General features: G+C 38.8%; 1 protein-coding gene across 1 annotated transcript in view; it reads right to left on the bottom strand.

Moving 5' to 3' along the window:
• The window catches only part of LOC126355298 (dynein regulatory complex subunit 3-like), an 85,439-nt gene that overhangs the window by 45,693 nt on the left and 13,802 nt on the right, over positions 1-25,944 (bottom strand). The window contains exons 4-11 of the mRNA XM_050005589.1: positions 14,496-14,767; positions 14,219-14,290; positions 13,515-13,688; positions 11,530-11,629; positions 11,447-11,488; positions 4,020-4,174; positions 3,728-3,866; positions 1,037-1,238 (exon numbers count right to left, since the gene is read on the bottom strand). Coding sequence (XP_049861546.1) covers positions 1,037-1,238; positions 3,728-3,866; positions 4,020-4,174; positions 11,447-11,488; positions 11,530-11,629; positions 13,515-13,688; positions 14,219-14,290; positions 14,496-14,767 — 1,156 coding nt within the window. The remainder of the gene's footprint in view (positions 1-1,036; positions 1,239-3,727; positions 3,867-4,019; positions 4,175-11,446; positions 11,489-11,529; positions 11,630-13,514; positions 13,689-14,218; positions 14,291-14,495; positions 14,768-25,944) is intronic.

Consider the following 25,944-nt stretch of genomic DNA (forward strand, 5'->3'; position numbering starts at 1 on the left):
AAATTGGGAGTAGGTATTAAAATTCATGGGGAAGAAATAAAAACTTTGAGGTTCGCTGATGACATTGTAATTCTGTCAGAGACAGCAAAGGACTTGGAGGAGCAGTTGAAAGGAATGGACAGTGTCTTGAAAGCAGGATATAAGATGAACATCAACAAAAGCAAAACGAGGAGAATGGAATGTAGTCAAATTAAATCGGGTGATGCTGACGGAATTAGATTAGGAAATGAGACACTTAAAGTAGTAAAGGAGTTTTGCTATTTAGGGAGTAAAATAATTGATGATGGTCAAAGTAGAGAGGATATAAAATGTAGACTGGCAACAGCAAGGAAATCATTTCTGAAGAAGAGAAATTTGTTAACATCAAGTATAGATTTAAGTGTCAGGAAGTCGTTTCTGAAAGTATTTGTATGGAGTGTAGCCATATATGGAAGTGAAACATGGACGGTAAATAGTTTGTACAAGAAGAGACTAGAAGCTTTCGAAATGTGGTGCTACAGAAGAATGCTGAAGATTGGATGGGTAGATCACATAACTAATGAGGAGGTATTGAACAGAATTGGGGAAAAGAGGAGTTTGTGGCACAACTTGACAAAAAGAAGGGACTGGTTGGTAGGACATGTTTGAGGCAGCAAGGGATCACAAATTTAGCATTTTAGGGCAGCGTGGAGGGTAAAAATCATAGAGGGAGACCAATAGATGAATACACTAAGCAGATTCAGGATGTAGGTTGCAGTAAGCACTGGGAGATGAATAAGCTTGCACAGGATAGAGGAACATGGAGAGCTGCATCAAACCAGTCTCAGGACTGAGGACCACAACAACAACAACATATCACTGCTATACTTCTATTATTAATACTGTTTTACTCTATATTTTCTTTAATGATTTTTTTCTGTATTATTGGCAATGTTTTTCCTATAACTAGGTAGTTCCTTAGCTGACTGGGTGCTAAAACTATAGCTGATCATGGAAAAACTGAAAATAAAATTAATATCTTTAGTAAGAGAGTAGTCAGTATTCCATGTGAACTGACCTCAAGTTGATTATTCAAAGTAAGCTCTGAAGCCATTAAATCTGTGAATGCTGAGTGGCAAATACTGTTAAACTCTTCTGTACACTTCTGTGCTTGGGCATAATACACCTTTGTATCACACTCACAATTTTCTATTCCTCTAATAGCTGCTTTCATGTTGATATATATCAATGCTTTCTTCTCAGTGAAGGTATCCCTAATTCTGAAAAAAATAAAAACAATCATTCTAATAATTTTAATTTATAAAAAAGCGAAGGCAAACAACTTAAACGTAAAATAAAATCAGATGAACGATAAGAGTTTCATATGCCTAGGTGTAGCAAATTGTAGGGATATGAAATGAAATGATCACATACATTCAATAATATGTAAAGCAGGAGGCAGAACAGGGTTCATTTGTAGCACACTATGAAAATTAAGTCAGTCTAGAAAGAAAATTGTGTAGTGTGACAGGGCGTTTTACCAAATATCCTGCTCCACTATTTTAATATTTGTAAAAGCTAAGGATGATTCTGGTAGCTAATATATGTTAAGTAGTGCAGAAAAAAGGATCATATATTGTGCACCCCAATCTGTGTTTGTACAGAGGGTGCACCATCAGTAACAACGAGAAAAGTGGCGAGTCATCAAGGGATGAGCACCACTCACTTGCTGCACTAGGATGTGGATATGCTTTGACACCCTGAGTTGGCAGTGTCATGGATGGCTTTGAGTAAGAGCACCATTGATAATGTCAATAGGGACCTAAAACAAATGAATCACTTTTGATGAAAAAAAGACGGAACTTTGATGTATGGCCCACAGGTCACAAATATATAACATTGTGTTGAAGGTTTAGACTATTTTGATTGTAATTAAGGAGATCTGTTATTTTGAGAGAGTAAGAATTTAAACTATACAGAAATGAAAGATAAGAGTTTGAAGTTTATTTTGTAGCTTGAAATAGTTATTGTGACCTCATATTTTAGCATCATCCTACAAAGCATCGAAGTCCAGAAGAGATGAAAGTTCACACATGGCAGTGAGACCAAGTAGCTGGACCACCAGAACCATTCTTAAAAGTGAATGTATGCATTCAAAAATAATATAATGGTGAGCGACAGATCTGACTTGATAAAAGTACCAAGCACAAGCAGCATCTGAAGTACACCACTATTTGGGTTTGTAACATTATACAGTCAAACACACACTTTCTTTTAGTACAGTAGTACTGTATGCACTCAAGAATGATAGCACAAATGATCACAGGTTTGTTTGACCCATAGAAGAGCATAATGGAGTAACTGAATTGGCAGGCATATGTCTAAAGATAGTTGCCAATTATCATGCTAAAGTATACTTACAGAGTTTCAAGAGCATGTATTAACTGAGAATACACTACAGCCTCCTACATATTGTTCCCAAGGAGACCATGAAGACAAGATTAGGCTGATTGTAGTGCATATAGAGCCATTTAAGCACACAGGAATGGAATGTGGGAAAAACCTAATATGTGACACAGCAGGAAGTACCTTCTGCAATGCAGAGTATTTATGTAAATTTTGATACAGATATGAGGGATTATAAGAACCACTTCTTAAGCCAGAAGCTGTGCAATTAAATTGTGGAAATGTAATCACACAAAATATAAAGCAACTGCACTGGTCTCTGCTGTTGTGTTGCATAATTTGACAACAAGATATTGGTTTGTTACTGGTCTGAATTGTCTTTGGTGATCCATTTTGACTGATAGAGGAAAGAGACAGATTTAATGCACCATACATCTGGAAGTCAGGTAGACTTCAGGAAGTTATTCTAAGAGCAGTGGGAAGGATTTTCAACAGTGTCAATGTTAGTTCAGTGCCTGAATTAAGGCAGTACCCTTGCCACTGGAGATGAAGTCCCATGTAGTGTAGCACAGCATACAGCATACTCACTGCTTTTGGCAGGGTTTCATTCCATTTGAGCAAAACTATAGTTTTATGTGTTGTCCATTAGTTGCACTGATCAGCTTGGGTTCTTTGTCTGGTCAACTGAATTATTCAACAGCAACTTTTCTAGCTGTTGCATCTACCTTTCCCCACTAAACACACACAACACACACACACACACACACACACACACACACACACATACACACACACACAGAAACACACACACGCATTATATAAAGGGTGGTCCACAGGTTTGAAATCACCCTTCAATACAAAAACACATGGATAGATAGGAATTTAAAGTGGAATAATATGAGATAGGAGAGGAAAAACCTGTGAGGCTATGTTAGTAACATGACAGCCATTTTGAGAGCCTCCACCTTTGATGCAAATAAAATTTTCAGATAGAAATAGGGTCATATGACATATAAGACAACTGAAGAATTAAACTAGAAAAACAATGGCAACTTTCATTTGAAGATTCAAAACTCCCACCATTTTTGTTACATAGGTGCATACATACATACATACATACATACAGTCCTTCCCTCATCTCAAACTACTTAGCTTTAAATTTCTGTTTATCCATACATTTTTGTTATAAAAGAGTGGCTCCACAACTATGGAGCACTTTTAAAAATGGCACTATATTATTTAAAAGTATTCATAAGCTGTATACTGCACAGAATAAGGGCCAAATCACAATCTAAGCTTACAACAATAAGTGGAGAAACAGTGTAGTATTAGTTGCGAAACACAAGAGACAGAAGTAACAAACCTTTCTAATTGTTTTGCATTCTTATCTTTGGCATCTTCCACACATTTACTGAACTGTTCTATTTCAGCTTCCCTGATCTTATACTGTTTCAGACCCAGGTCAAACAATTTCTGTGTAATGACACAAAACTCATCATGAAATCATATTTGCATTAAGGAAAATATTTTCTTCAACTACATAATCTGGCAAATTTCTTTAAACAAATGAACATATGCACACACACACACACACACACACACACACACACACACACACACACACACACACACACACACACAGAGTCAAAGGTAACTTTGTGTAACTTTTTCCTTAACATTAATGTGTTTATGTAGCAATACTGAGTACAAAGTAATGACATTCTCAGTTGAGCACTCCATTGGCTGGATTCTCAATTTAATGGTTGCTACATCTATTTGCCAAAAGCAATTCATCATTGTAGTATTACAACTGAATAAGAAATACAAGTAGGTCAGGTAACATCACAGTTCATTAATCATTATTCTGATCACAGCGAATGTCACTGCAGAGTCATAAGATAAATTTAGGACTTCAATATAGACAGCTGGTCATTAAAAGTGTGATACCAGGAAGGATAAATAGTAACAAAATTTTACTTACTGTATGTATACTATAGGATGAATATGTGATAAAATTTGTAAGTGATTTTGGTGCAAAACCAAGTACACAAAGCTACCATCTCTGATCAGTAACAATGGCTGTAACCCAGCTGAGGATAGAGTCAAACTAAGCTTGCATGACAAAACAGATACTTAATTCTATGCTGCTTCTACTCTGTGTGAGTTCATCAATCATAGTCACAGACAAGTAATAGTATTCCCATCTATTGGCAACCCAAGACCAGATGTTTTCAGTGAGTGATAAATCAAGAAAATATGCTAGCTTCAACAACAGTTGAACAGCCCCTGCATCAAGGTATGTCAGGATGGCATGGGCAATATGGGGTCTTACATTATCTAGCTGAAAGATTATGTCATGGAGATCCTGAAGATAGGGGACAGCCACTGACTTTAATGCACAAGAAATATAATCCCTGCTGCCAAAATTATTGTCTGTGAATCAGAAGTGATTATATTGTGTATCAAATGGCACTGCCCACCATCACATCAGATGCTGGACATGTATGAAGATGACAATCTGCCAATATTCATTCTCCTTGAAGATGCTGTATGCAGGACTGGAACTTTGAAAAGACAATGTAGTGCCATGCATGCGAACCGAGTAGTTGTTTGGCACAACACTCTTGTTGTGCCACTCTCTGTTGCCATGTCAAGGTAGGTCGAGGGCGTAGCAATGGTCATTGTGCCGATGGTGAGAGGTTCTTCAGAATTCAATGCACCGTCACCGTCCATGTAGACATTTGTCTTACTCCAAATATGCTCTCTTTCTGACTCAAGATATGTCATGGCTATATGATTATGCACAGCCTACTGAACATACTGGTCTGCAATACAAAGAGAAGAATAGATTGCTACTCACTGTAAAGATAACATGTTGAGTTGTGACACGCACAATGCAAGACAGTTATTCATTTAGCTTTAGGCTAAAACCTGGTTCAGAAAAGGAAACACACACATTCATTCACACAAGCATGCGCACATGACTACCATCTCCAGCAGCTTGTACTGGAATGCAACTGTAACATTGAATGAAAGCAGGAATCTGGAGGTGGCAGGGAAAGGAAAGGGATAACATGGTACGGATGGGGAGAGAAAAGAGCCCTCTCTGGTGAAGCATGCAGGGACTAGATGGAGGCATTACAAGACTGCCACCAATACAACAAAAGGAGGCTTGGGGGCAGGGGAGGGAGGGGGGGCATGGAGGCAGGGAGGGGGAAAAGCGAAGAAAGAGAGGAGCAGAAAAGGGAAAAGACTAGTGGGTGCATTGGCAAAGTGTGGAACAGAACAAGAGTGAGGGTATGTGAATAGGGAGGTGGTGGGGCAGGGAATCAGGGATGGGGGTAGAGTGAAGAAAGAGAGGAGCAGGAAAGGGGAGAGACGGATGGGGGAATTGGCAAAGGGTTAGATTAGATTAGTTTTTCATTCCATAGATCCGTGTTGACGAGATCCTCGTGGATGTGGAACATGTCACCTTTTTTAAAAAAAAAAAAAAGAAAAGAAAAAAGAAAAAAGAAAAAAAGGCTGAAATAACTATACTAATAGTATAAATATATACAACACATCATTTCTTTGCTGGCAAATGATTGAAGATGAGTGTTCCTGAGTAGTGGACCCCTTTTTGAACGAAAGTAAGTGCTTTTAAGTCCTTGTGCGGATCATTTTTGTTCCTGGTATTGTATGTATGAACTGAGCTGTTTGTTGGAAAAAGGGATATATTATTTAGGACAAATTTCATTAAGGAGTAAATATACTGAAAGGCAGTAGTTAGTATACCCAGTTCTTTGAAGAGGTTCCTACAAGATGTCCGTGAGTTTACTCCACAAATAATACGTATTACACGCTTTTGGACTCTGAAAACTTTTGTTTGACTTGAAGAGTTACCCCAAAATATTATACCATATGACATTATGGAATGAAAGTACGCAAAGTATGCAAGCTTTTTCACTTTTATGTTGCCTATGTCTGCTAACACTCGAATTGCAAATACAGATGTATTAAGGCATTTCTGCAGTTCTGTCGTGTGCTCCTCCCAAATGAATTTATTATCAAGTTGTAATCCCAGGAATTTAAGACTGTCAACCTCTTCTATCTGCTCTTCTTTGTACTTTATGCATATGCTGGGTGGAAACCTCTTACAGGTTCTGAATTGCATATAGTGAGTCTTTTCAAAGTTTAATGTCAGTGAGTTGGCTTTAAACCAACAAGAGTGAAGGGACGTAACTAGGGAGGTGGTGGTATGGTGGTAGGACAGAAGGGGCAGAAACCGTGGGGTGTAAGGTGTCGGAACAGTAATTTGCCGTAGGGTAAGTCTGGGATAATTTTTAGAGTGGAAAATGTGTTGTAAGGATAACTCCCATCCGCAAAGTTCAGAAAAGCTGATGGTGGTAGAGAGGGTCCAGATGGCTCTGGTTGTGAGTAGCTATTGAAATCAAGAATGTTATGTTCTGCAACCTGTGCGAGAGAGTGGTCTGCTTTGCTCTTAGTCTCAGTTTGGCAGTGGTTGTTTATTCTGTGGACAGCTGGTTGGTAATGATACCAATATCAAAAGCTGTGCAATGATTCCAGCAGAGCTGGTATATGACCTGTCTGGTTTCACAAGTGGCCTGGTCCTTGATGGGGTAGGATAAGCCTCTGACAGCACTGCTGGATGGGAGGATTGGACAGGCCTTGGACCTGTATCCAGTTGGCCCAGGTTGTGAAGCAGTCGCTGAAATCAAGCACGTTATGTTCAGTTGCACGTTTGCGGTACGGTGGTCCTGCTTTGCTCTAGGCCAGAGTTCGGCAGTGGCTGTCCATCCTGGTGGTCAGCTGGGAGGCAGTCATACCAATACAAAAAACTGTTCAATGATTGCAGTGATTGCATAATTGATGCCACTCCCAATACCAACCCCAACCCCTTACCACAGAGATAATATCCCTGTGGTAGACCCAGGTTAAAGACCTGCTCAACCCACTCACCCAGCACTTCCTATACCAGTCCTGTCACAGGCTTATCCTACTCCATCACAGGCGTGGCCACCTGTGAAAGCAGACATGTCATATACCAGCTCTGCTGCAATCATTGCACAGTTTTTATACTGGTATGACTACCAATCCACAATCCACTGACCAAAAGGATGAACAGCCCCCGCCAGACTGTGACCAAGAGCAAAGTAGACCACCTTGTTCCCCTACATGCACCTGAATGTACTAGGATGATCCCAAAAGTAATGTCTCCATTTTTTTTAGTATAAAGAATTGTACATAGTTTTGAAGCCTGAACATTTTCCTATTTTCCACATAATTGTCATTTCAATTGCCATGTTCTTGTAAATGCTGTAACAGTTTTTAGCCAACGGCCTTGCCGCAGTGGTTACACTGGTTCCCATCAGATCACCGAAGTTAAGAGCTGTCGGGCTGGGCTAGCACTTGGACGGATGACCATCCAGTCTGCCAAGCGCTGTTGGCAAGATGGGTGCACTCAGCCCTTGTGAGGCAAATTGAGGAGCTACTTGATTGAGGAGTAGAAGCTCTGGTCTCAAAAACTGACATACAGTCAGGAGAGCAGTGTGCTGACCACATGCCCTTCCATATCTGCATCCAGTGACGCCTGTGGGCTGAGGATGACACAGTGGCCAGTCGGTACCTTTGAGCCTTCATGGCCTGTTTATGAGGAGTTTGGTTTAGTTTAGTAGCAGTTTTTATGTGCTCATGTCATTCTACCCTGCCGCCATGCTTTTGAAGAAGTGCCTGACCTCATCTTTCACCTTATCACCATCATTCCAGCCAAGTGTTCTTTCAACTTAGGTAACAAGTGGTAGTCACTGGGCACTAAGTCCGTACTATAGGGTGGATGGGTGATGATGTCCCATCCAAACTGTTGCAGAAGATCCACTGTTTAACAGTTTGACTGAGAATGTGCAGGTAAGCATTGCAAAGGAGAAGGCTTATGCCCTTGCTCAACATTCTCTTCTTCAGTTCTTAATCACTTGTATGGATCTTTTAAATGTTTACAATACCTGTTGGCATTTATTGTTGTTGCAGGTACCTTGATGTCAATCAACAATATCCTCTTTCGATCCCAAAACACTTGTCATGGCTTTACTTGAAGGCTGTGTTCTTTTGAATTTTCATGGTTAGGTGAACTGCAATGGTACCATTCATGTTATTTTCATTTTGTCCTAGATGTGAAGTTGAAAGCTCAGGTTTCATGACCCATGACTATTGAATCCAAAAGGTTGCACTTTTCACCCGCATAGCATTGAAGAAACTGGCTGTTTTCTCGAGAACTATCTTACACACATCTTCTGAAATTTCAACATTTCTGGCGAATTGCACGTCGAGAAACCTGTTCAACCTTTGCGACTGTTTCTTTCTGAATTGGCAGTCTCCACTTCTTTCCTCAACATGAATTTCAGTACAACCACATGCAAACTCTCTTCACCACTTGTGGACATTTTTGACATCTGTACATGACTCTCCATACAATTCCCATCAACTGCCAATGAATGTTGATTGGTTTAATACCTTTTGTACTTAAAAACTGAATAATTGCATGAACTTTGCACCTGGTGCTAATGGCTAATGAGAGCTTCTTCATTACAACTGGTTGCCAAGCCAAGACTGAAAGCTCTAGTGGATATGCAGTTATTTCTGTAGAGAGTGGAGGGAGCAAGGAAAATAACAGTTTGGCCAAACGCTATGCAAACAGTTCAGTTTCCTTGTCACCTCCATCACTTTGGAGACGTTACTTTTGGGATAACCTTCTTAACAAGCTTTATTTCAATGGCTGGGCCAACAGAAATTGTTATAGAGGGTTTAATGTGGACTCCAAACCATGGTTCAACTCAGTATTTTTCACATTAACAAACATTTTCAAAGGTAAAAGAAGTGACAAGTGACAGACAATACTACTAACCAGAGATCGAACATGAGACTTTTGGATCCATAATATCCACTGAGCTACACTAATATATCTGTATATTTTGCCATTTATTGAATACCATATTCTTTCATTCATGCAAATCTTACATTGGCTAATTTGATGCATTGCCAATGAAATTTTTTTCTTCAACGACGTGTGTTCTCAGCTAGTATTCAAGAGTGGCAGGTTTTATGGATGTTAGAATGAGAGATGGGAGATTATTAGTGAGACAAAACTGAGACTTCCAAAAGTATTATAAATAATTGTATAAACTGAGCCGGTACAACCAAAATTGTTGAATGCTTTACTTAATTTTAATTAGTATTCTTTGTCTCTACATATAGGAAACACACATTCACTTCTGGGCCATCTGGAGCCTCTTTTCCAGCACCAGCTTTTCTGAACTGCACAAATGGGAGTTATTCTTAAAACACATTCTCCATTCTTGAAATTATCCTGACCTCAACCAGCAGTGTGGTAAACGACACTTTCCATCCAACAGTGTCCACCCCCTCTGTTCTATCACCATCTCCCTATTCACATCCCCTCATTCTTATTGTGTGCCGCCCTCTGCCAAAGCACCTGCCCGTCTTTCCCCTTCCCTGTTCCTCTCCTTTTGTGCCTCCTTCCTCCCCCCCCCCCACCTTCCCCATCTCCCCCCCTCCCCCCACAGCCTCCTAACACTGTACTTGGTGGCAGGCTTCACATGCATCCATCTAGTCCCTGCCCACTCCACCATACAGCACTCTTTTCTCCCTCCACCCATTCCCTGCTATCCCTTCCCATTCCCCGCCACTCCAAACTGCTGCTTTCCTTCCACATGACAGCTACATTACAGTCCAAGCTGCCAGAGATGGGGGTCATGGGTGTGTGAAGTGTGCTTGCATGTATGAATGAGTGTGTGTGTGTGTGTGTGTGTGTGTGTGTGTGTGTGTGTGTGTGTTTTTTTTTTTTTTTTTTTTTTTTTTTTCCTGTACTGAAGAAAGCTTTACGTGTTAAGTATCTCCTCATTGTGGCTGTCTGCAACTCAACATGTCATCTTTACAGTGAGCAGAAATCTATATTTTTCTTATATTGTTGATATTTCATCCTAGAATTTCCACTGTTTGGTATCCATATTTGAGATTTAAAGTACGTCCACCATCAACCAGAAGGTTGGTTTAAACACCACAGTGCTTTACTCAACATGGTTCTGTTGCAGGTGGTATGCCACTATGTTCCTCCGACATCTGTACAGAAATGGTTAAAGAGGGTTTAATGTGGACACAAAATTGTGATTCAACTCAGTATTTTTCACATTAACAAACACTGTCACAGGTGAAAGAAGTGACAAGTGACAGAGAAGACTACCAACCAGAGATCGAACATGAGACTTTTGGATCCACCCACTGAGCTACACTAACATACCTGTTTTTTTTTTTTTTTTTTTTTTTTTGTGCCCTGTACTGAATACCTCATCCTTTCATTCATGAAAATCTTACAAGGACTAATTTTGTGTACTACCAATGAAATTTTATACTTCAAGGATGTGTGTTGTCAGTTAGTATTCAAGATTGGCAGGTTTTATGGATCTTAGAATGAGATTTAGGAAATTATTAGTGAGTGAGACAAAACTGAGACTTCCAAAAGTATTAGGAATAATTCTATAAAATGAGCCAGTAAAATTATAATTGTGGAATGTTTTATTTAATTTTAATTAGTATTCTTTGTCTCTGCATATAAGAAATGCATTCACTTCTATGTAATTCACACAGTGTTTTAAGCATGGACAATACACAGCTATGTGATGCCTATTATCAGATGAGTGTTAGGTGTTTACCTCAGAAAAGAGAAATGCTTACATGAAGCAAACTAATAATGGGACCAATCTTATTTGATTTTGATTGTAATCATCAAGGTGTGTCATCCAGTTGAATGCCTATAAAATAAAACAGCTGATTCATGATTTCTCCCCCTTTTAAGGGGCAGGGAGGGAGGAGACAGGGGGGGAGGGGGGGAGAAAGAAAGCTTAAAGCGGTACTTTCCCCAGGATCACTTTGCTGACTAACAAACCAGAAAATCTGAAGCACATAAAAAGAGCTAATACCCATTCTGATGTGTTAATCTTGTTCATCTCCTTATCATTTTGAGCCCTTATTCTGTTTCACTCTCAGTGCAAAGTAGTTATTATTACCTTACATGCTATTCTTTAAACTCAGCAATACAATTACAAATACACAACTTAAAGGTCAACAATTGAAATTATAAAAAATGGGAACTACAATTGACAACTGTAAGCAGGACAGATAACTAGACTGTCAAATCGGGTAAGAGCAGCTATCTGTAGTCTAGATGTCACCAATAATTTCATATCTGTGCAGACTGGACAAAAAAAAGTGTTCATTCATTCATTCACACATCATTTTCCATCAATTCCATCATGAAAAAGAGCATTCAGGGATGTGGAATGAGTTAAGCTATTCATTAGCAGGCAGAAGCAACCACTTCTGCGTACTTTTGTAAAATATACTAACAATGAATTATAACTAGTGCTAATCTACTCAAACTGATAATTATGGTAATTAATTCTAGATTACTGTATTTTATGAGAAAAACAACTACTTTGAAAATAAGACACCACTCCTTCCATACTATGAATTATTATCTGATACTTCACACAAAGCATTTTAATTTTCCATACAGCACTATTAGCTGTCTGTATGCTGGTTAAATAAGAGTCTATCTGATGTAATTATTCAAGTCAGTATAATGTAATTGGATAGATAAAAGAGTCTACTCACCAAGTGGCAGTAGGACAATGCACACACAAAAAGGTTTAATTTATGCAAGCTTCTTGAGCCAGTGGCTCCTTCTTCCAGCAGAAGAGTTGAAGGGGAAGGAAGAGGGCAGTAAAGGAAAAGGACTGGAGAGGTTTAGAGAACAGAGTACAGTTTAGAAAAGTCACCCAGAACCTCTGATCAGGAGAAACTTACCACACAGGATAAGAAGGAAAGAGTGATTGTTGGGGACTGCACCAGACGAGATTTGAAAACCTGAGAGCTTGAAGGTGGAAGACGGTAATTTGCAAGACAGAGATTACCACTAAAACATCATGCATGAAGTAATAAGAGCAAAAAGCTAAGTGCATGTAACAGAGGTGGGAGGGAGGATGGCCAAAAATGACTTAAGCTTACAGGCTTTCAAATCTCGTCTGGTGCGGTCCACAGCAATCAGTCTTTCCTTCTCATCCTGTCAGGTAAGTCTTCCCTGACCCGGGATTCTGGGTGACTTACCATCCTCTCGAAAAGGATTATTTGAAGAAACAGTGTAGATTAATTTGTAAATACATCCACTCCATCATGGTATTTTCAATTAATACCAAGAGTGAATTTAGGATGAGTTGTGCAATTCACAACAACAATACTACTTCTTCCTCCCCTCCCTTCATAGATTAGCTGATTTCACCTGCTAGAATCAACTAGGCCATCTCTTCCATGATCTTCCCCTCTGTCTTCTCCTTCTAGATTTGCAGTCTGTTCGATCTATTTTCTCGTGCACTGAATCAACTTGTAATCCATTCCTAGTTTCTTCATTTCTGAAATGGTCTTCTCTGGTGCAACCTTTAACACTATAAACACATCTCATTTCCACAGGCCAGATCCTGCTCATACCCTTTTGCATGGAAACCCTAGTTTCAGATCCATACTGCATTGTAGATACCTCCAAGACTTTGTAAAACTTGATCTGTTTCTCTTTTGCGGCTTTTTTGTAGCATATTTCTAATTCTTCCATGGGTTGAAATAAACTTTAGGATCTTGCTATCAACTACATCTTTGGAATTTCATCTCATGTTAACAGCCAAGATACTGAAAGTGGGTTCACTGTTCCACTTTTAAAATATTTGTTACAACTGTATATCTTACTGATGATTTTCTCTTGTTTTATTAATGGAGATGTTAATGTTACACTTAGAAGCCAACAAATTAATATGCCAAAGGGATCATTGAAGATTATCTTCATTTTCTTGGATTACTGTTTGATCATCTGTGCATAGTAGTGTATTTAAACATGTCTCTCTATTATTCATTAACCATAGCAGCCAAATCAAGCACAAACATCACATGCATACTATGAAGCAGCACACACTCAGAATTAGTAGTTACAGCAATTATATTTATTTAGGCTGTAGTTTTCTCTTTTTGGTTCATGTGTCTCATTAACTTGAATGCTACTGACTGCTCTCCATAAACGTAATTTTAAATTTTGCTAACGAAAAATTTCAATGATTCCTGCTGCTTTGTCCTGGTTATATTTCTGGCTATATTTCTTTTCTTGCTATGTGTCAGAAGATGATCTTGAGAGTGTGACTGAAGATAAATATTATGCATTTGTGTGCTTCTTGTTTTTCCTTTGCTTTTTGCTCTCTCTCTCTCTCTCTGTCCTTAAATTTTAAGCCTTGCTATTTTTTGCATTTTTTTCTGATCATCTTGTCACTGCTTTCAAAAGTGCATTTTTAATGGTTTGCCACTCTTCTTCAATTGTAGCTCTTGCACTCAGAATGGTTCATTTAATCAGCTAGTGCTGTCTCATAGAGATAGCTAATACTTTTCATTTGCTGGATGTGTATCATGTATTTTTCTACACAATACTGGAAGCTAAAATAATTACTGTCTGCAGACTGTGTGTAGGTTTCAGTGTGAAGCTCTATATTTCAGTGTAAGTCTACAATGTGTTACCAGTAGACATCACCCAAAAAATAAAAAATAAAAATACCCAGATATTCAAAAATAAGTAAAAGAACACTTTATTGGCCACTCATTGCACAATTTATCAGGTTATTTGGGCTCACAGATTTAAGTTCCACTTAACTCTAATGCTTGTATTAAAGAGATCTTGCCTTTGCTAGTATGCAGACAGCTGATAGTGTTCTGTACAAAATTACATACATATTTTCAAGTAATAAATAAAAACGGAAGTTTAGTAGTATAAGAGAACAGGCAGCAGCATTCTTAAAACTAGATATTTTTCTCTTAGTACACATATCTAAAATAATCTGGAAGTCATCCCCATAATTATCAATGTAAGTAGATTAGTAATACTCATAATTTGTTATTAGCACACTTTACAGATCATGATGTGTGAATGAATGAACATGAATTACTGACTAAATAATCAAAAGGTTAAAAATATGAGATCAGGTACACCTGACATGGAAGTTTTTACCCAGCAATGAAATCACAGAATCAACAGCTGCAATAAAGTCTGTAAAAGTCAGACCTGTTAATAACAATCACAAAACTAAAAGGATACTCCTTACACACTTCCACAACTTCGTCATCCATTTTCAGGAGTGCTTGACCATCTCCATCATTTTCAAATAAAGCACTAAAGAGCTGATCACTGTCTAAATACTCTACAAATGCTGCTGTGTAGGACTTGAGCTTCCTTTCTTCTTCCTCCCTTTGTTTGATGTAGGCTGCTGTTTCAGCTTCTGTATCTTCAAGCTCTTTTAGAACATTGCTGTAACACAGAAAATCATTCAGTGAAAATTCACACATACCACTAACTTCAAGTAAAAATAGAAAGCAAACACTACTTTAACATCTGCATAGGCATAACAACACTACTACACTATACAGACAGTGCAGATACTTCATCAGCTGATGATGGCTCAATAATAGCCAAGCAAGGGAAACCTTTGCAAGAAAAACTAACTCACTGTGTGGGTCAATCTATGGGATGGAGAGAGTCTGAACTCAAATAGTGTCAGGCATTTGACGACTCAGTACGCAGTAGGCATGCACAGCTAATGGCTAATGGCTAAACACTTGGTAACAGCACACAGCTTGAGGTGCAAGGTGAGGTCAGCAGTGGTAGAACTTCGGGTAAGCATTGGACCACCCAGCCACACTACTGCCACCTGCAGGTAAAACCTCCACCAGTGGATCTGCCCATACTATGTGTCACATGCACCATCCAGGCCTCCATCATGATGTCCACTGGTGGGGATTTGAAATCCATCCCCCAAAAGAAGGCCAAACAGGGCCTTCCGCCACAGAACTGGAGAGGCTCCTGGAGAGCCTGGTAATAGACCAACAACTGAAGGAAGCCACTGACTTCACTCAAGGCACAGAAAGGCCCAGAGGCTGAGCTAAGGGGAGCTTATTAGCAGCAGTGGAGGCACAGCCACCACCATCAGTGAGTTGGAGGAGGACGAGGAGGACGAGGAGGAGGAGGAGGAGGGCAGATTAAAACTCATGGGCTCCACATGGCAGGCGTAAATGTGTGGCTCAGTGGGGGCAGAGGCTGCAGGCAACAGGAGGACGCAGGGGGCATGGAGGGAGTGGCAACAGTGATGTACACCACTGCAAGTGGGATCCCCCTCCCAGAGCAAAGTCATGACTAACATTGCCATCTGGCTGACCAGAAGACCATGGTGATGTGCCCCAATAGGCCGTGGGCACACTGATTTGCATGGCAGGTCAGGTACTCCTTGTCAACATATACCATAAAAAGCTGCTGACCTTTGTGGCTCACACAACACCTAGCAGCCACCACTACCGCTGGCTGCAGGACTAGGCCCAAACGGCAGATCCTGGAGGACAACGCAGTTGTCAATGATGGTTTGCTGTGGCATGTGACTCAAGATATAGCAAAGCCAGGAGACCTCACGGCCACCACCTGTAAAAATGTTCCGCCACAGTGCACCCATTGGCTGGATTCACGTAGCATACAGCCATAAGGGTCAACTATGCATCAGCCCAGGAAGAGACACACTCGAACTTCTTCATTTGAGTCTTAAATGTACACATGAAGTGCTCAACCTCCAAATTAGAAGCCAGATACCACTGTGAAAACTTCTTCAAACTCCCAAAATATGAACTGCCTACAGTTATTGGACACAAGAATCCCCCAATTGCAATAACTGACAGCATACTAACAGTGGCAGTCGAAAATGTGGAGGATAGCTTGGCTTCTTACAGTAAACTGGACATTTATCAACCACCAACAACCACTTGCTGCCCAAAAATTGATGTACACTCTGTCCCAAGGGTGCTCTGGGTGTGGCCAGGGAGAGAATTGGCATGGTGGTGCAACCTGGTTCTGTGCAAAGGCCCAATAAACCCACACCTGATATTCGACATCATGATCTATTGCTTGCCAGTAGATGTGATATAACACTAATGCCTGCATACGAATCATACAGCACTGCAATGCATGCAGCATATGGAGTATGTAAGGATGCTACTTGACAGCATTGCTCCTGTACGGCAAGTAAGAGGACCCCTTGGACAACATTGAGCCAAACACATAGGAGGAAAAAGTACACAAAAGGATCACCAATGCAAACTTGTGGTCAGTGACGAGGAGGAATTACACCCCTCACAGGAAAATGTGAAACTTCTTAATTCTGAAAATAATAGCTCATGCCTCCTTTTCCACCTGTGAATAATTATGCTGTGCAACAGAAAGCAGCTTTGAGGCGTAAGATATGGGCTATTTGGTGCCACCTGGGTTCCAATTGGACAGAACAGCACCAGTGCCATACTGCAATGTTTCATAGGCTAGGTTTAAGGGTCTACCCAGTGTAAAGAAAGCCAGACAGGGAGCAAAGCAAAAACATTGCTTGGGAAATTGAAAAGTCCACTGATAATCTGCAGACCATATAAACTGAATACTCTTCTGGCAAAGTCAGTTAAGGGGCCAGGCCTTGGGAATGAACTGAGTTTAATATGATACCTTACACAACATTGTGCGCTGGCAGGTTTACAATGGCATCAATGTGGTAATCAGTAGGTATGAGAGAGTCCGCACAAGAGGTAGCACATTTAGAACACTCAAAACAGCACTTGCGCAAGAGGCCCTGCATATCAGTGATCCAGGCCAAACATGACTGTCTTGGATGCTTGTGGTGATGGTTAAACTGCCACCGTGCCTCTTACACATGGCCTTGATGTCCAAAATACTGCTTAAGTAACTGACAAAGCTCATCAAAGGAGAGTTTCTTGGACTTGGTGGAGGGCTTCAAATTTTTGACAATTTCACACTGCTGAACAAATGGGCAGCCTTTTCAATTGGATGGATAATACGCCTTACCTGGCAGTGCAGCAAGAACTGGCACAGGTAATTCTCCCTCCTTTCCATTGATTCATCAAAATTGGAAAATGGTATTGTGGGGTGGGGGAGGAGGGGGGGGGGGGGTGTTGGTAGCAAATAAAACTGCATTGTGGGTACCAGGTCCTCCACTGGGGAGCCAAAGGCACAAAGCAAGTGCATATCCTGGTTTATCTGTGCCTGCATCTTCTGTTGCTGTTGATGATACATCTGCAACTGGTGCTGCTCCTTCTGTAGGTGCAATTGTTTCTGTCAGCACTTCAGAAATGCTGGATCCATGAGGGTCCAACTTACCACTATGAACAGGAGAAAAGAAAAGAATAGGGGCATCACAACGTAAGAAAGTCTTTTGTTGCCACTTTAGCATCTACACAGGCATAACAACACCACTACACAACATGGTCATGAGCAGGCAGTTGTTTGATAATACCTGGTCAACTATATCCTGTGAGAAGAAAATGAACTCAGCGTGTCAACTGATGGAAGAATTCGAACCCACTTGGAGACAGGCACAGAAATGACTCAGCACATGGGAGGTGCAGTTGGCTAGTGGCTAAGCAGTTAGCAACAACACAAGACATGGGCATAAGGTGAGGCGCACAGAGTTTAAACTCCGGGTAAACTCTGACTGGCCTGGCCTACTGCCACCTAAAGGTAAACAGCTCCACCAGCAGGTCTGCCTGTACTAAACATCAAGTGTGTCCTCCATGATGGTTTCCACACTACCCCATTGTGCTACCTATACCAGCTCATCTGCCTCCATCGTGATGCCCACTGGTGGGAGTACCAAAACTACATTCATGAAGTATTGTGTCTTCACATGGGAATACCAAAACTACAGTCATATTTATTCTAACAGTAACATACTTTTCCTTAAATTTTATTTCCATCCCCTTCCTACGATAAAGTGCACATATTCTGTAAATCTAAATATGATCTCTCTCTCTCTCTCTCTCTCTCTCTCTCTCTCTCTCTCTCTCCCCCTCCTCTTTTACAGTAGTGTAAGAGTGTTCCATATATTGTATCAATTTTAGAAACAAATAGAACTTTTTTTCTACAAGAGCTGGATATACGGTGGATACAGTGAGTCAACATTGCTAGTGACCTTGAGATCTACCTATGTTTATTTTCTAGCATTTAACTGAACACCTATTAGTAGACATACAAATCTACAAGGCCTTCGGATATACTTATCTTAGTCAATATTTCACTCAAAGTTACAGAACAATGGTTCAGTTTGATATCTGGAGTGATACCATGGTTTGAACAACAAACAAAAACTTTACAGAATGTTTGTCTACTGCTGATATCCAGTGAAAAATAAAAAGAACCTCTATGTGGATCACTCCAGTCTGCCTGCTATCAATATTGCCACTGTATAATTACTGAAAATGAAAATACAGTGCCTCCCCTGTTTCTGGCAAATTAATCACTATGTTTCACTTTCAGATATTCAGCTGTCTTTCAACTGATCTTTTTTAGTCATGGCTTGTGATGCCATTGTTATGCCATCAAATAAGTGATACATCACAACTACAACATGACCTTTAATTTGGATGACGTTTTATGTATTTTTTTCAGGTGACTTACAATAGTCATTATACACTTGAAAAAATGCATGACACAAAGTCACATTATTCTTTACTAATTATTAATACCAGTTTTAGTAAAATACCATCTTCGCAGTGTGAAAGTACACTAATACTATTCACATACTTACATGGAAAGCTACATGTCAACTATAAATTTATCATAATGGTGCATCTTTAGCACAACAGTAAATGTTCTAAAACAAAAAAGCAGTAATCTATTAGACAGCAACTGAAACTCAATGACTGGATTTCATGATAAGAGAACAAATCTGAAATCAGATTTTGCAAAATATTTTAAAGATTACTGATATATTTATAATGATGTTTTGATTAATTAATATTACTTAAAAATCATGTTTAAGGTGAAAACGAATCAAGGTACCTCTTCTATTAGGCTTACTGGGACTATTTCATGGAAGTTATCCCCTGTAAAATCTGTTACATCACTTTCAATAAGAAGTGGTTCTGACCGTCAATCGATGTTAGTAATGAAACTTTCTGGCATGCAGTTTTAATCTGCCAGGAAGTTTCATATCAGCGCACACTCCGCTGCAGAGTGAAAATCTCATTCTGGGAACATCCCCCAGGCTGTGGCTAAGCCATGTCTCCCCATATCCTTTCTTTCATGAGCGCTAGTTCTGCAGGGTTCACAGAAGAGCTTCTGTAAAGTTTGGAAGGTAGGAGACGAGATACTGGCAGAAGTAAAGCTGTGAGGATGGGGCGTGACTCATGCTTGGGTAGCTCAGTTGGCAAAGGTCCTGAGTTTGAGTCTCGATCCGGCAGGAAGTTTCATATCAGCGCACACTCTGCTGCAGAGTGAAAATCTCACTCTGGAAACATTTGCCAGGCTGTGGCTAAGCCATGTCTCTGCAATATCCTTTCTTTCAAGAGTGCTAGTTCTGCAGGGTTCACATGAGAGCTTCTGTAAAGTTTGGAAGGTAGGAACCAAGATACTGGCAGAAGTAAAGCTGCGAGGATGTGGCGTGAGTCATGCTTGGGTAGCTCAGTTAGTAGAGCACTTGCCCGCAAAAGGCAAAGGTCCCGAGTTCGAGTCTCAGTCCGGCCCACAGTTTTAATCTGCCTTGAAGTTTCATATCAGCGCACACTCCGCTGCAGAGTGAAAATCTCATTATGGAAACATCCCCCAGGCTGTGGCTAAGCCATGTCTCTGCAATATCCTTTCTTTCAGGAGTGCTAGTTCTGCAGTGTTCGCAGGAGAGCTTCTGTAAAGTCTGGAAGGTGGGAGACGAGATACTGGCAGAAGTAAAGCTGTGAGGACGGGGTGTGAGTCATGCTTGGGTAGCTCAGTTGGTAGAACACTTGAAAATCTCATTCTGGAATGTTAGTAATGTTAATTTCTGAAAGAGAAACCAACAAAAGCTTAAATCACACAATGAGACCTGATAGTGAAAATATCAGTAAGAGGACTTATATTAAAAGAGCTGGATAATTTCAAACAATACTGTTTTGTAGTTATGGTGCCACTCATAAAAAAACTATCATTTTGTTTTATTATTTTAGCTCTTTTTTCTGTCTGAATCTTACTAACGCATCCTCTGACATCATACGTAAATAGTTACCTCCAGCTATATGTTATCCAACTACTGGTAAATCTAGTGATATGTCTTGTGGTGTCAGAAATTATATGTTTTTAATGGCAGTAAATTATTTATCAAAATAATGGGTAGTATTATAAATAGATTCTAAAGAGATGTTCTCTTGCTGAAAAATATGCTCTGCAATATAGCAGCAAAACCTGTTTCAATAGTTGTTTCAGTGGTCAACATCAATTGCTGGAGTTGAGTGACTTCAAATATGGACTAGTCACTGGCTGTCACCTGAGTAACAAATCCATCAGGGATATTTTAGCCCTACTAAATTTGATCAACTCAATGGTTGGTGATCTAATTGCGATATGAAGGAACAACCAGAGCTCAATTAATACCAGCCACACCACACAGGGACCACTGAGCACTGCAACGGGTGGTTGTTGAAGGAATCACTCTTGATCTCTAGGACAATGCATATGTATATGGAGTTACAAAGAATGTGTTGCAATGGTTGAGCAGTTCCTCATAAGAAACACATTTCTATAGTCAATGTTAAATGACACTTTGAGTTGGTGTAAAGAACAATGCCACTGCACAGAGGATGATTGGAAACTAGTGACTTGGAGTGATGAATGCCCCTACATCTTGTGGCAGTCTGATGGATGGGTTTGGGTTCAACAAATGACTGCAGAATGTTACCTGCCATCATGTGGAGTGCCAAAAGGATAGTATGGAGGAGGTGGTGTTACAATACAGGGGTGTTTTTTGAGGTTAGAGTGCGGCCCCTTATTGCATTAAAAATGCCAAATGTAGGAATGTATGAACATATTTTACAGCACTATGTGCTGTGTAGAGTAGAGAAACAGTATGCAGGCATTCAGAGTGCTGTGTAGATTAGGGAAACAGTATGCAGGCATTCAGACACTCCAATGAAAAGTGTCCCTAGCTGAAACTCAAGCTATCATAAAGGTGAAGGGTGGGCACACCCCATATAAATATTTGCTAATAGGTGTCTAAATACTTTTGATCGTACAGTGTGTTAAGGCAACCTTCCATTAATTATATTATTTTTTATTATTTTATTTAGCAAGCCAACATCCTTAGAACTAAGTTAAAAACTAAAAACATAGAATAACATAATAGATGGAAGCGACTAAAACTGTTATGCCATTGTTACAGCATGATAACCCTTGTGATAAACTGGTGCATGTGTTGTAAAACTGCTTAATGTAACAAAAATACAGAGAATAATGCATGACAAATGATACCATCTGCAATTAAATGAAGCAATTATTATATACCAATACAAAATTTTACAAAAATGAAAGAGGACACTGTAACTACATACTCATATGATATGAAACTTCCAATAAAATTAGATTGAAGGAAGAATCCATAAACTATATAACAGCTAGTGAGGAATGTTAAAGGAAATAAGGTGGCATGACATTGTTACAAACATCGAGAAGAAGCACATACTGAGACACTTGAATTCAACTGAATTTTATTTCATCCTGTAGAATTATATTATGAACAGGTAATGTCAGGACATGTCAAAAACAGAAAACATTCATTATCACTAGTTCCCTAAGTAGCAACCATTTTCATTACACATTCCTTACCACAGTTGATTATAAATAACAGTATATACAAATTTTATACAATATTTGTATAACACTACAAAATTTGTTTTCCATCATATAGTCTTTGAGTTTCTTTGGAAAGTTACTGTCATGTGTATTATCTCGCAGGTTTTTCACAGACTTCTTCGTATCTTTATACTTGAGTACTGAGGTCCTATTGTTTGACATATTTGGTAATACTGAGAAGACATGAATCAATAAGTATTACATTACATGAGCTATATAAATAGAGCCCATTTGCATGGCTGCATCACTTTCTGTCAAGTGATGATACATTTATTTGAGTCTTTGCCAGATATGTCACAGGGCCATAGCAGGAAGGACAAGTGTCTCATTGGCCTATTGTTGCCATTGTAAGCATCAAATCTGTTAGTTGCGTGGAAGAAAAGCAAGACTCAATGGAACAGATCCTTACAAACACTGAAATACTACTGAATTCATTTTGTACATTTAATAATTTTTCTGGTACCATCCTGTTCACTGAACAAATCAGTAATTCTTCTAAGATTTCTAAGTGAAGGTCCTTGCTGGCTATATGCAAAAAAATTCATGTTTTCATTGGTAACCACCTATGTAAATCTTCCTGCCTGTAGATGCACACCTAATGCAGTCTAGCTGTTAGTAGACTATAACATAATGGACCAGGATTACTATAGAATATGGTACCCATAACTAATATAGAATGTGATACACTTGTATACTTTATTTATTATATTACTTCATATAATTACATTAGTATTATTAAGTTATGCACATTTTTCTGTAATTTTCCTTTTTAATGTTCTCATTATTCTAAAAATGAAATAGTCAGCTCTGTTAAATAATAACAGGGATATGTGAAATGTTGTATTGTTAATATTACATAATTCATGTGATTGTCATATACAGATAAAAATTTTTGAAGAGTTGTATTTGCTGGAAATATGATTATACCAGTTAATATTCCAATGCTTGTGGGCAAATGTTAAAGCCCAAAGTTAATATGAAAAAAATGTTAAAATTAGGCAAACATGGGAAGTCTGCAAATTTCATCCAAAAAAGAAAATATTGATAAAGTCACTATTGTAACTGTTTCAGTCTAAACTGTTGTTGTTGTTGTGGTCTTCAGTCCTGAGACTGGTTTGATGCAACTCTCCATGCTTCTCTGTCCTGTGCAAGCTTCTTCATCTCCCAGTACCTACTGCAGCCTACATCCTTCTGAATCTGCTTAGCGTATTCATCTCTTGGTCTCCCTCTACAATGTTTACCCTCCAAGCTGCTCTCCAGTACTAAATTGGTGATCCCTTGATGCCTCAGAACATGTCGTACCAACCGATCCCTTCTTCTAGTCAAGTTGTGTCATAAACTCCTCTTCTCCCCAACTCTATTCAGTACTTCCTCATTAGTTATGTGATCTACCCATCTAATCTTCAGCATTCTTCTGCAGCACCACATTTCGAAAGCTTCTATTCTCTTCTTGTCTAAACTATTTATCATCCATGTTTCACTTCCATACATGGCTACACTCCATACAAATACTTTCAGAAACGACTTCCTGACACTATCAATGACAATTATAATGTCAATCTTGTAGGGAATTCATTTTAGTTCATAATTGTAATTATATCACAAGTGTTAATGAAAAAGTAAACACTATTCTATTTATTCTGCTCTGGGGAAATTCAATATCAATTTTCAGATGGCAAAAAAAAGCTCTTCGATGTATAGTGTGTTTATCTCCTAGGGATACATGCAGGGAACATTTCAAAAAAACTTAACATCATGACAGTTCCTTGTTTGTACATCTATTATTGCTTACTACACATAAAAGAAAACATAGCTCAATATCCCCTTAGGTCATCTGTCCACCCCCACAATACAAGACGAAACCACACAATTGATCTGCCATACTCTAGACTGTCTAAAATACATAATAGCTATAAATATGTTGGCCTTGAACTGTTCAATATGCTCCCTAAAATTGTACAAACAGTATCTAAAAGTAAATTTAAGACAACATTGGGTCAATGGCTCAAAGGTAAAGCATTTTACTCAGTTGATGAATATAAAGATTTTAATATGGCAGATTTGCTGTTTTAACATAGAGAAAGGTACCTCTGCCTGTAGAAGGACCTAAATTTGTATCAATAGCTTAGGATAATGACATAGTGTTGTCAACATGTATATGATAATGACATAGTGTCATCAACATGAATACTCCCTGCTTAGTATAAATCTGTGTAATGTTTTCCTTTTTATTGTAAAATTAACAATATATAAAATTCCAAATGTGTGCTATTGTACTACACTAACATTCATATGATTTATATATACATTGTTATGAGAATATAACCATCTTTATACTGTAATTGAACTTATTGACGAATACTGAACGGCTAATAAAGATTCTTATTCTTATTCTTATTAAAAGTTACGCGATCAAGGATGCAACCACGCTTCACAATTAACTCTTAGATCTGGTACAGTCTTTGCCCAATATTTGCTCAGTCTGATTGTTAAGGAAAGGTTTTGTAATGGTGAAGTGAAAAAGCTATAAATGAATTTGAATGTCAAAAAATCTTGGTTGTGAACAAATTATTTCCAGTGACATTATGATGCAGAATATTCCAAGAGAAATCACCCCAGTACATTCCGCAGCAAACAAAAGTGATGTGCTAATTTGATCAACAATCATCATCACCTCTGAGTCACTAAGATAAGTATTTGAGTATTAATGAATCATTTACGCTCCAAAACATTTCATCTTTTGCAAGAATCTCTGTAAAGTAATGAGAAGATTGCAATTTTTGGACTTATATAAAAACACTCAACCAATATGTACATATCCTATGGTCTCATGACTATATGGTGATGTTTGACATGCACTTCTTCTGTTACTTCTTCTGTTACTTCTTGGTGGAACAGTTCCATATTTAAGGTTGAATAACAAGTACACAGTTCTTGAACAAAAACAGTGTACTAGTTATTCAATCTTAAACATGTTTACCTGGTATATTTGTGTATAAGCTCTTTTTATATTACATTTAGCAGTATAATAAAGCAAGCACCATAGTGTTATGAGGCATCTTGTCTGCAACAGTGGTGTGGCACTTCTAATCTTCCCTTTCTTTATCTCTTCTAGGTTTTTAGATTTCTTTACTTTTGTTCATTTATTTATAGATCTGAGGAGGTCTCCAGATCACAGCCAAAAGAAGTAAATGTAAACAGTAAATCACTGATTATCTAAATAAAAGAATAAAAAAGGATTATTGCTTTATCACAAATAATCTGACATGACAGGACAGTTCATAAAATTAACTAAGTTACATCATTTTCTTTCTTTCATTACACAATAAATATGAAAATCATTTTTCACCTCTTTCACACAACAGCATGACCAACAAAATGTTTTCATTTTTTATATAAGTGTAATTTTTCCCACTATTTGCTGTTTAACATTAATGTAGCTTTGTCAGGAAATTTGTGTTTTTAATATACATTGTAACTTGTCCTGTAACTTAATACTCAAATAAAAGAAACATATGCTGGACATTCATGGAAGTATCTTGAACAGAATAAAATCTTCCGTGTCATGCAGAATGGATTCTGAAAACCTCAGTCATGTGAAACACAACTCGCTCTTTTCTCACGAAAGCCATGAATCTACATCTACACCTACATCCATACTCCGCAAGCCACCTGACGGTGTGTGGCTGAGGGTACCCTGAGTACCTCTATCGGTTCTCCCTTCTATTCCAGTCTTGTATTGTTCGTGGAAAGAAGGATTGTCGGTATGCTTCTGTGTGGGCTCTAATCTC

The sequence above is a fragment of the Schistocerca gregaria genome, chromosome 3 (genome assembly GCF_023897955.1).
Source record: "Schistocerca gregaria isolate iqSchGreg1 chromosome 3, iqSchGreg1.2, whole genome shotgun sequence".
NCBI lineage: Eukaryota > Metazoa > Arthropoda > Insecta > Orthoptera > Acrididae > Schistocerca > Schistocerca gregaria.